This window comes from Henckelia pumila, chromosome 1 (assembly GCF_033568475.1).
Source record: "Henckelia pumila isolate YLH828 chromosome 1, ASM3356847v2, whole genome shotgun sequence".
Classification (NCBI taxonomy): Eukaryota; Viridiplantae; Streptophyta; class Magnoliopsida; order Lamiales; family Gesneriaceae; genus Henckelia; species Henckelia pumila.
In genome coordinates, this window is record NC_133120.1 from 106,242,070 (window position 1) to 106,254,672 (window position 12,603).

At 32.0% G+C, this 12,603-nt stretch overlaps 1 protein-coding gene across 1 annotated transcript; it reads left to right on the plus strand.

The window, feature by feature from the left end:
- Positions 1-439: 439 nt before the first annotated feature.
- Positions 440-3,709, plus strand: LOC140871567 (protein FAR1-RELATED SEQUENCE 5-like). The gene is made up of 5 exons (XM_073274134.1): positions 440-507; positions 696-758; positions 1,298-1,354; positions 1,448-2,409; positions 2,537-3,709. The coding sequence occupies exons 1-5, from the start codon at positions 474-476 to the stop codon at positions 3,707-3,709; spliced, it is 2,289 nt and encodes a 762-aa protein (XP_073130235.1). The 5' UTR covers positions 440-473.
- The last annotated feature ends 8,894 nt before the right edge of the window (positions 3,710-12,603 follow it).

Here is a 12,603-nt window from a genome sequence, read left to right on the forward strand (position 1 = left end):
TTGCTTTATTTATAATATCGTGTGAACTTAGTTTTCCTAGCTAATCTCTTTCTTGTTACTAAAATATTTTGAATTTAGGTTTAATGGGTCATTATTTTATTTTCATACATATTGTTTCATTGGATCTGACATTATGAAATAAAGTAGTATTTTTTGTGTTGCAATACAGGAACTCTTGAAATACGCAACCTTCTTAGCTTCTTAACTGTTTCAGATTTTTCTACAGATTCTTCAAGCTAGTGTTTGCTGCTGCTTGAGTTTGAGGACTTATCATAAGGCATTTGTGCTTTAGCACACAGAATAGGTGACTTGCATGCACTAGTATTTAGTTGCTTGTTAAAAAGTTAACAAGCAAACGATCAAATATTTAGTATTTGAACTGATTGATTGTTTATTTGGCATTAGAAAGGGCTAGATCTTCTCATTGGCTGTCATACTTTTTTTTGTTTGTTGTTGGATAATTAAAATCAGATATGGATAATGAAGCTGAAACTCATATTCAGAAAGGTAAATTTTTTCATTTTAACGAACTCTTTAACTTTTGAAGTACAAATGTTTTTGTTCATATAAAAAATGTATTACTTTCATTTGTTACATACAAAATGATTAATTTTTCCAGAACTTCATTTCATATTAGTTTTCACACACATTGCACAAAAAGTTTTACCTTTTATATTATATTTTTTACATTGTAGGTCAAAATTTTACTTCTATTGTCGTCGTTCTTAGCGATGAAGATGATACAGTCATAAACCAAGGTAAGGTTGACATAACTTATGAATTGTATATATATAGATGCTTAAAAAATGTATATATATGAATGCTCAATATGCTTGAATAGTCGAGAGAATTCCAAGATAATATGTTTTGGAACCCAAATAATGATTAATGTATATGTTAGTAATTTGAACAAGTGGTAATCAAGCTGTGAATTTTTAGGCAACATAGATGCCCTTATTTTGTCTAACTAACACAAATATATATTTTGAATTATCATCTTTGAATTTCTTGTAAAACTGCTCTGATTTTAATTTTGAAAAAAAAACCTCCCGCATTTTCAAAAATCTGAGTTTTTGCATCCAAAAATCTGAGTTTTTTGTACAAAGTACTAAGAGTTGGATAATATGCGGTGAGAGGAACTAGTTAACTTAGTCTTTATGTTGATTTCAACAAATATATAGATAGTAGGTAGTTGGTTTCATCAACATAAAAATCTGAAACAGTAAACGATACAAAAGATTTTCATTTTAGTTGTTTCTTGTAATAATATTTGACATATCTCCTGAATTTATTATAGATGAAGAAGTTGATCTGGCAGCTAATAGTGAACAAAATATGGTACCATCTAGTGAAGGTAACATTTATAAAACTAATGAGAAATATTTGGTTTTGTTGAAAACGTATTTTTTTTTATTTATGCTAGATATATTTTTTGAAATGATTACAGTTGACAACATATGTTCTGTTGACATAACCGGATCTCTGATTGGTTTGACGAGAAAAACAATTGATGATATGTATCAATTGTACTCTAACCATGCAAGGGCTATTGGTTTTAGTGTTCGCAAGTCAACTAGTAGGTACTCTAGCTATCCAGATGTTGTGGTAGAGAAATATTTTGTCTGTTCTTGTTCTGGATCGAAGAAAATAGAAACTTTAAATCCAGACTCAATTGGTGGATCAGTGGTAAAGAGAGGACAAAGATCTTGTTTGACACGAACAGAATGTAAAGCTTCATTGAGGGTTAAATTGAATGGCGTAGGCCTTTATGAAGTTGTGTCGCATGTGAATATACATAATCATGCATTAACTAGGAAAGAGTGGAGTCACCATCATCGTTCAGAGAGGAGAATTTCAAATGCGAAGGGTAAAGCAATTGAAGATATGCTGTCTTCTGGGATGAGAGCTACTGATTCTTATCGTTATATGGTACATGAAGTTGGGGGAGAGGAAAATGTTGGTCATACTTTGACGGATCACTTGAATTTTGTTAACCGTTGGAAAATGAATGCAATAGAAGGAGGGGATGCACAGAAAGTAATTGAAATGTTACAGCAAGAAGATGCTGAACAGAAAGACTTTTTTTTCAGAGTTAAATTAGATGATGATGGGAGATTGTGTAATCTATTTTGGAGGGACTCGATGATGAAGGAGGATTATGACATATTTGGTGATATCATGGTTTTTGACACAACTTATCGCACTAATAAGTACAATTTGATTTGTGCTCCTTTTGTGGGTGTCAATCATCATTGGAAAAATGTGATGTTTGGTTGTGCATTTTTAGCTGACGAGAAGGTTGAATCATTCCAATGGCTCTTTGAAGTTTTTAAGAAATCGATGGCAGGGAAATGCCCTGTCAGTTTGTTCACTGATCAAGATCAAGCAATTTCAAATGCAATAGAAAAGGTATACAAATTTTGAAATATATATAATTGTTGAAGTGTATTTTTTTTCAATTTTCTTGTTTTCCAAGTATTCACTTTATAGATAACGACTTATGTTAATTTAATAAGTATTTCTTATTTTGATGTAGGTTTTCCCGGAAACAAGACATAGGCTATGCCTTTGGCACCTTTATCAAAATGCTGTCAGTAGGTTTGCAAAGTTGAAAAGTGAAAATTCTTTTAAAGATGCTTTTAAGAAATGCTTGTCAGGTTGTGTTGATGAAACTGAATTTGAAAGCTGTTGGAGATCTATGATTTCAGAGTATAAACTAGAGAATCATCCTTGGTTTAATCGTTTGTATGGATTAAAGGAAAAATGGTGTACTGGATTGAGCAAGGATTTTTTCTCTGCTGGAATTCTATCTTCCCAAAGAAGTGAAAGCACTAACCATGCCATTGGGTTCAGTGCAAAGAAAAACACAAGCTTGACTGAATTTTATGGTATTTTCAAGGAAACGTTAAAGCACTGGAGAAGCAAAGAACAAAAAGATGAATTCCAATGTTCAAGATCAATGCCTGAATCAGCCCTACCATTGACTGGGATTTTGAAGCATGCTTCTGAGGTATACACATTGACAATTTTTAGATATTTTGAGGCTGAATTTTTTAAATCAATCTCGAGTTCTTCTATTATTGTTCTACTTGAAGACAGAATGATGGTTTATGATGTTTCATCATACGACAATGCCGGGTTGTCTCATCGTGTCATATTTGATTGTTTTAGTAATCTAATCACGTGCTCTTGCAAGAAGTTCGAAGAGTGTGGCTTTTTGTGCTATCATTGCTTAAGGGTCCTTCATATAAATTCGATATTTACCATACCAGAGTATTATATTAAGAAAAGATGGACAAAGTTTTCTAAATCAGAAATTTGGGACAAGTTCAGTAGTACAACTGGGAGGTTAGAGAAGGTTGATGATTGCTTCCTTTGGCGTCATGAAATGACACGCAAGTTTTATAATTTGGTGTTGCAATGTCAAGAAAATGAGGAGGCACGGATGATTGTTGAAGAAGGATATAATAGAGATTCACAAGCTGTTAATACGTTGATTACTACATTGACTTCTACAGAGCAATCAGATACTTCCATTTATTTAAATTCTTCTCATATTGTTCAAGATCCTACTCGTTCTGTTACAAAAGGAAGAAGTCAAAGGATAAAAGGACACTTTCAGAAAAACAAGAAGAAGAAAACTGTTGCATCAAATTCAATTACAGCAAAGGAATTTGGTTCCAAGACTCCAAATATTCGTTTATTATAGTGAGATTTTTATTTTTTATTTACTTTCATAGATATTATGAATTTTTTTTTTGGATTGTGAATGTTAATTTTTCTTTATCAATATTGCAGGGAGTATGAGAAGTTCTTGAGATTTGTCAGCTAAGAGGTGATTATTCCATTGATTTTTGCATGTGGACTCTTTATATATTCTGCTTTCTTTTGTCTAATGTTACAACACCTTTGGATGTTCTTGTAGTTGAAATGTCTTCTCTGGTTTTATCTTTATGTTTACAATAAATTGATATGATGCTTAAAATTTGGATCTTGTGCAAAAATTCAAATTTTTGATGTGTTCACCTTTAACTGGTGGTTCAACCCCCTGTTCTCTCAAAACCTGACTGCTCTCCATTACCAGATTTTTGAGGTTGATCAGCCTGCTCTTTGATATATAGCTCTGCTTCCCTTACATTGTAAGATATCGGTTTGTTAGAACCCAAATGATGGTTCAATTAAGAAAATTAATAGTTATATTTTTTGAATATTGAACTCTCATCTCTTCATGCATCTCATTTTTGTACATGAACTATAATTGGGTGCTTGGTGACTCTACCACTACATTCTTTGTATTTGCTTTTCACTATTTATTTCTTACAAGTTTCAGCACAAGAAACGCGCTAGTAAGAGTCCAAAAGTATGCAGTCCAAACAAGAGCCCCCATCAAGAGTCATAGCAGTACAAGCTAATATAATTGGTTCCAGAAGTGCAGCTAAATTGATACAGTGTATTCATTGGAGAACTAAATAGATAGATTATGTCAACTGATATATCATGTGGCAAATTGGAGTCTTCTTTCGAGTTTTTGCTAATGAGATCGTTTTAGCATTTAGTTAGACTGGATGAAGAAAGAAATATATTAAATCCCTTGACATATATTTTTGGCTATTTTCCGTGATTTTAAGGATTGTTTGTGTGCATATATATGGTCATTACTTAACTTCCACAAAATTATGTATTCCCAGAACTCTCTCTAGCATTTTTCTGTCAAACAATTAAAGGGAGAATTATAACTAAATAACTAATACATTTTATTTAAAAACTAATACTTTTGACTAAATAACTAATACTTTTTTTATATAAAAAATAAAAAATTTAAATAATTCTTAAGAGAACTTTACAATTTAAGAACTGGGACCATATTACAATGCAACATATAGTTTTGAATAAAATCGATACATGCATGTAAAATCACCCTTTGTCAAATTTGGTATGATATGTCAAAATCTCTCTTTAAAAAGGCAAACTAATACTTTTTTACTACTAACGTAATACATTTGGCAAGAAAAGTAATACTTGTTTGAATGAAAAGAAAAACACATTTGAATTAAAATCAAAGTTTGAGTACTAAAATACTTCAAACACAAGAATTGCATCAACCGCTTTGCGTTACACCAAGTCTTCGAGTTTAACATGGCAAATATTGGCGCCAACTCTTTCTAAAATAGGCTTCCCAAAGTTCATTAATACATTTAGACGATGATGATCAAAAGGCATAATGAGAAAATGTAACGATAATTTGATAAACATGATTTTCAAGTACCAAGTACGGTTTTTCAGAAATAACATAGCAAACAATAAGTTCAAAAAATAGATTTTAATTGGGCACTGAGCTCCGTAAAAAGATACTCGTTTTTTTCAAAAAATTTTAATCTCAAACATATGGTGTTTGGATAGAAACACGACATACTTTTCACTGTAACCTAAACTCTGAACAATAAAATTGGAAAGACAATTAGAAGATCAGGCTGTCATTACATAGCAACACTTGGAAAGAGTTGCTATACAAAGCTTACAAGATAGACTTAAATTAATTATCATTCGCTGTTAAATTCGACATAAATCTAAAGTTTTGGAAATGAAATCTGTTCCACAAGGAAGGAGCTTAATCAAAATATTCATGAAAACAAATAACTCCATTAATTCTAGAGGGAATTTTCTTTATATGGCTCCGGTTTATGGAAGAACAAACAACACTAGTACTAGTGCCTCCCAGTCCCAGATGATGAGTAGTAGCAGTAGCTTTCATCTTCAATCATACGATCTTGAATCCAAACACAATATTCCCAGTGTCAAAACTGAAGCTGCTGGAACTAATTTTCAAATAATTCATCCTCTAACAATATTTAACTATCCCTCCATCATCAATACACCTCTTCATCAACAAACTACTACTTCTGAGACTCATGAAGTTGATGCAATTAAATCCCAGATTATTGCTCATCCTCAGTATTCTAATCTTTTGGAAGCCTATATGGATTGTGGAAAGAAACAAACTAGTTCATTTCTTTTGTTTCTTCTTCCTCCTATTTTCTGCTTCATCTCTCTTCAATTCTGAAATTTTGGCTTTAAGTTCAGGCTTGTTTTTGTAAAAATCGAACACTTTGCTTAGCACCTCCAGCCTCAAATTATTCACTTTGCTAAGCACAATGGTTGCACATATTTCAGCTCTAATTACTCTTCTTACAGCAGCCTAGAGTCAATAAAACAAGAAACAATTAATTATAACTCAGGATTTATAAAGAGAAATTTATTATACAATCTCATTCAAAATTCCATACCTTTGACAAATCTGGAGATGAGTATACTATACCCTCAAAACACTTCATATGATGCATCAAGTATACACCACTATCAACGTCTTTCTTTCTTGTTTGCCAACTTAAGCCAACATTTTCAAACTCATATAGAAAAACTTCGTCAGCTTTCACATGATTTTTTTCTTTCAAAAACTTGGACATTTGATCATGCTACAAATTAGAAACATATAAGACAATGAAAATGTAAAAGAGATATTTTAGATTTATTACATTATATTAGATACTTTACCACTATTTGGGCAGCATGAAAGAAAGCATTTTTATCATCCTTGTACTTCCTGTTATCCAAATATTGAATTTTTCCTTTGTCCAAGTTGACAGCGACAACAGTAAAGTGATCATCTAAATGGATTGGCACAAAAATCTATGTTTCCAAAAAATAAGATAACTTACAATTAGTGAAACATTATTATTTAAATATAATAAATTTCAAATAAAATTTTATTCTTTTTACCATGTCCACAAAGCTCAAATCACCACCATGTTCATTCAACCACAAACTCCAAATATTTCTCATAGCAGCTTCATTGGTTTGCAAATCAGAATCATCATGGAGAAGCTTATGTAAATAAGTCTATTGAAAAGCAAAAAAAAACTATAAGATTAACAAATAAAATATTAAAATCAATAATCAAATTACAAATATTAAAAACTTACAGAATGTGCGAGGTTGAAACAAAAACGCATATGCTGCGTGTTTTTTCTTTTTTCTTCTTGATTGATTAAGAGACACCATGCATCAATGATAGAAACATATACGTTTGAAAGACTCAATGAAATGATGTCCTTCCTTCGAATAGGACACATAAGATGATGCTGAAACAAAATCTCCCTAATTGTAGCAGAAAAAAGAAAATCAAATCATCAAAAGGGAGACAAACTGAATTCAGATATAAAAATATAATATGAATTATGGTTCATAAACACTTACTCTTGATTCAAAGCTTCATCAACAAAGAAACAGTAATCGATGATCTCTTTGTGTTTTTGATCCATATCAAAGACAATGTCCTTGTTTGCCTTCATGAAGTCTGACACATATCCCATTTCTTCATCAAGCTGCCAATACTCATTTGATAAAATAGCTTCACTTACTTCATGCTCAGACAAGTCATGATTAGACCTCTCTTCATTATTTTCTGCAAGGACATTTCTTTGTTCCGGTGTCAAAAGATCAAAAGAAGGAAACTCTTCAGCCAACTTTTTCATAACCAAAAAGTTATCAACCACATCATCTATATACTTCTGAATTTTAGGCTCACAAAAGAACTTCTGACTCTCCGATAAATCAGGAGAAGATGCAGCACGTTTCTCTTCCATTTTTTTCTTCATTTTCAACAAACTTTTCATGTGATGATTGGACACTACTGAGATGTCCCTCTTAAACAACAACAGTGTTTCATGTACATCCTAAAATTATGAGATAAATTAAAAAAATATAATGATTAGTGACTTGACACATGGTAAAAATAAATACTATTGAAGAATATAGACATAGTAACTTACATCTTCTGCCGTCTTCTGTATATCTGAATCAGTAGGTTCGCTATCAGGCAGCCTATATTTAATAAACCTTGAAGATTCATGCACTGCATCAAAACTTACTTCATTATTTTCTACACTTTGATTTTCTTCTTCTTCATATTTTTCTCCCACCCTTGTCCTATCATTCAAGCCAACTGGATAGATCCCGACAACCCATTCCCCTTGTCCATAATCCCCAGCTTCTGTCTCTTCTCTAATTCTTGTTCGGATCCTCTCAGATGTCCAATGTTGAATCAAAGGTGGCATACATGGTTCAGCAATGCCATGCCACTTCAGCCTATGAAAGTATATAATTTGCAACAACAACACACACCCACTAACATTCTTCACCTTTAAATTGGAATTATATTTTTTCACAGCTTTACAAAGCTTGTTTAAGACATAACTACACCAATCATACTTTGATATTTTATCAACTTCAACTAACGATTTTAAAGTACTAAGATCAATCAAACGATTTGAAGTTGGAGTTAAAAATGATGACAAACTATAAATAACAAATAGTATTTTGAAATCATTTCCTCCATCTATCAACTTTGTGAGAAAAAGTTCCTTCAAAGAACCCAATGTTGACTTGTAGTCAATATCATAGTCATTTTTTAGTTTTTCCAACAAACAAAGAGTAGTTTCATCACATACCAACTTTAACTCATTCCCATCATTTCTTGGCAGTAGAAACACATCCCTGACATCATCTGAAGTTATGACAAAGCTTTTGTTGTTGTTAACTGTAAACATTTGACTTGCTCCATTGAAGTTTTTCACCAACCATCTCAACATCGTATTTGGTAAAGATGTAACACGCAGATGGAGCAAGCCACCAAAACCAATGCTTCTAACTGCCTGCTTTTGTTGTTCATTCAATTGTTCCACAAGTCTACACAGACCTTGTGGTCTACATTGGGTAACGAATCCTCTAACTTCACTACAAAAAAAAAAATTAAAACATGATGATTTAATCTAAACACTCATTTGCATCAGCATGGGCATATACTTGGGGATCAGGGCTTCTGCATTGGATTCAATTCACAAAGCTTAACAGAATAACAATCAAAGGTCAAGGTATTATAGATGGACAGGACTCTGTCTGGTGGCACAGTGGCCAATCGAGGTCAAGGTATTTTAATTAAAATGCAGAACACAGGGAGAATGCCAAGCACCAGACCAACAGTAACTAATACTTTTGATCACAAAAGTAACACTTTTCACAGAAAAAATAATACGAAATTATATACGAAAAGACTAAGCACGTAATACATTTTGTAAATAACTAATAATTTCCACAACACAACTAAATACTTTTCATGGGAAAAGTAATACATTTGATAAGAAAAGTAATATTTTTTTTTGTCGAATTAGCACACTTTAGAAAAAAAAAATTTTAACAGAAAAAACTAATACTTTTGATCACAAAAGTAACACTTTTCATAGAAAAATTAATACGAAATTATATAAGAAAATACTAAGCACGTAATACATTTTCACATTTTGTAAAAATAACTATTTTCCACAACACAACTAAATATTTTTCATTGAAAATGTAATACTTTTCATGGGAAAAGTAATACCTTTGATAAGAAAAGTAATAATTTTTTTTTCTTTCAAATTAGCACACTTTAGAAAAAATAATTTTTAACAGAAACAACTAATACTTTTGATCACAAAAGTAACACTTTTCACAGAAAAAATAATACGAAATTATATAAGAAAAGACTAAGCACGTTATAGATTTTGTCAAAATAACTAATACTATCCACAACACAACTTATACTTTTCATTGAAAATGTAATACTTTTCATGGGAAAAGTAATACCTTTGATAAGAAAAGTAATACTTTTTTTTGTCGAATTAGCACACTTAAAAAGAAAGAATTTTAAACAGAAAACACTAATACTTTTGATCACAAAAGTAACACATTTAACAGAAAAACTAATACAAAATTATATAAGAAAAAACTAACCATATTTCCTTGTTCGTCTCTTTTTCTGCTTCAACATTGTAAATATGTTTTTCTATATGTTTCTCCTTTCCCTTCTTAAATTTTTCAGCAGCCTTCCCAGAAGTTCTCTCAATAATCTGTGGGGAAATAGCCCTTTTCTTTCGAGCAGAAAAACTACACCTGACAAATAATGCATTTTTCAAATTGTTTCCAGGATAACAGCAAACAATTTTTATCCAATTATTCAATTAACTGAAAAAGATACAAATTATTTATTCCAAATATCATCACAAAACATTTATCCATCCCAAAGAACTTGTTATTCATTTTCATCATGCATAGGGATCATGGCAATACAAACATATCTACAATAATTTTTTTTTTCTTTCAAATTAGCACACTTTAGTAAAAAGAGTGTTTAACAGAAACAACTAATACTTTTGATCACAAAAGTAACACTTTTCACAGAAAAAATAATACGAAATTATATAAGAAAAGACTAAGCACGTTATAGATTTTGTCAAAATAACTAATACTATCCACAACACAACTTATACTTTTCATTGAAAATGTAATACTTTTCATGGGAAAAGTAATACCTTTGATAAGAAAAGTAATACTTTTTTTTGTCGAATTAGCACACTTAAAAAGAAAGAATTTTAAACAGAAAACACTAATACTTTTGATCACAAAAGTAACACATTTAACAGAAAAACTAATACAAAATTATATAAGAAAAAACTAACCATATTTCCTTGTTCGTCTCTTTTTCTGCTTCAACATTGTAAATATGTTTTTCTATATGTTTCTCCTTTCCCTTCTTAAATTTTTCAGCAGCCTTCCCAGAAGTTCTCTCAATAATCTGTGGGGAAATAGCCCTTTTCTTTCGAGCAGAAAAACTACACCTGACAAATAATGCATTTTTCAAATTGTTTCCAGGATAACAGCAAACAATTTTTATCCAATTATTCAATTAACTGAAAAAGATACAAATTATTTATTCCAAATATCATCACAAAACATTTATCCATCCCAAAGAACTTGTTATTCATTTTCATCATGCATAGGGATCATGGCAATACAAACATATCTACAATAATTTTTTTTTTCTTTCAAATTAGCACACTTTAGTAAAAAGAGTGTTTAACAGAAAAAACTAATACTTTTAATCACAAAAATAACACACTTCACAGAAAAACTAATATGAAATTATATAAGAAAAGACTAACCATATTTCCTTGTTCGTCTCTTTTTCTGCTTCAACATTGTCAAGCTGTTCTTCTATATTTTTCTCCTTTCCCTTCTTAATTTTTTCAGCAGGCTTGCCAGAAGTTCCGTCAATAATCTGCAGCGAAATAGCCCTCTGTTTTTGAGCTTTCTTTTTCTCTCTCATACTTGCAGCAGCCTAGGAAATTTTCAATCATTTTTAACAGTAAAAAAAAGAATAATAATAATGACCAGCCAAAAAGAATAGAGGATTTAAAGTATCTGACTATGACATATCTAAACACTAGGAAGTGCTACTACCTTCATAATCATAGAAGGAAATAAGGAATTGAATATCGAAATTGATTTTTGAGTTCGCTGACACATTAAAAAATCAAATTTAAAATTCTAAACACTTCAACAAAATGTGAAGATTTCAATGTAAAGAACTACTCCAAGAGTGGCATTGAACGAACCACTTCAATCTTTATGCTCAACTTCAATCTTTAAAATTCTAAACACTTCACGGATTAGATCCGTGAAACAGTTGCACAGGAGTGTTACTCCCTCAAACTAAGATACCTTAGAAGGATGAGGTTGGTGATTTGTTCGGGAAATTCAGTAAGAGGGGCACCTTGCAAGTCTAAGACTCGTAGCAACTCGCAATCTCGAAAATTGTTACCAAGGTGAACGGCCGGTATGGTACCACACCTGAACAAAAACATGAGAAGTGGGTGTTAGAAATCGTTTCCATTATCATATATCGTCCGCAACAATAAAGGGAGAATGTTAAAACACCTGAACAAGAAAATGAACAGATAGGCGTCTGATGACGTGAGTTTCTTCGTCTACACTCGTATTTTCTCGTGGGAAAATCGATGCAAAGACCTCTTCTTTGCACTTGTGAACGATAAATGTCAGCACGAGGCTTAGCACACGACAGTTTCTAGGCCGGCCATCGAAATCCCAGTTGGAAACATGAACCAAGTTCCTGTGAATCAGTTGGCGGAGATAATCCTCTGCCACCTCCTCTGCAGTGCTGCTATCTGTTCCTGTCACGAATCGTTCGGCCACCCAAAGGCGTATGAGCCTACCACGTTCAACGGAGTAATCCTCTGGGAAAAGTCCCAAGTACAAGAAACAACTCTTAACATCGCTAGAGAGTTCTAAATAATTGAGGATTGATGTCATGAAAACACATACCTCGACTTTGAATCAGTGGATCTGAGAGGCTTTCGAGTCCCAAGTCCTCAATGCCGAATTTTAAAATTAAGAACCCTAATTTTGTACGAAAATTAGTGATGAAACTAGAAATCTTGCGCGTGGAAGATTTAAACATGATAGTGAAGAAAAATTGAAATGAAAGAGAGATTAAGTTGCGAGAGGAAAAAAACTGAGAACGAAGATTACCTTTCTTCTCTTCAAGCAAGGCGGCGGAATTCGGGGAGTGACGCGGAGTGAAAATTCCTAATATTCTGAAGATCCGAATAGACTTACGGGTTATTTGAATTATAAATGGACTGACCCGTTTCACGGATTAGATCCGTGAAACAGTTGCACAGGAGTGTTACCCTATATATTTATGTGAAC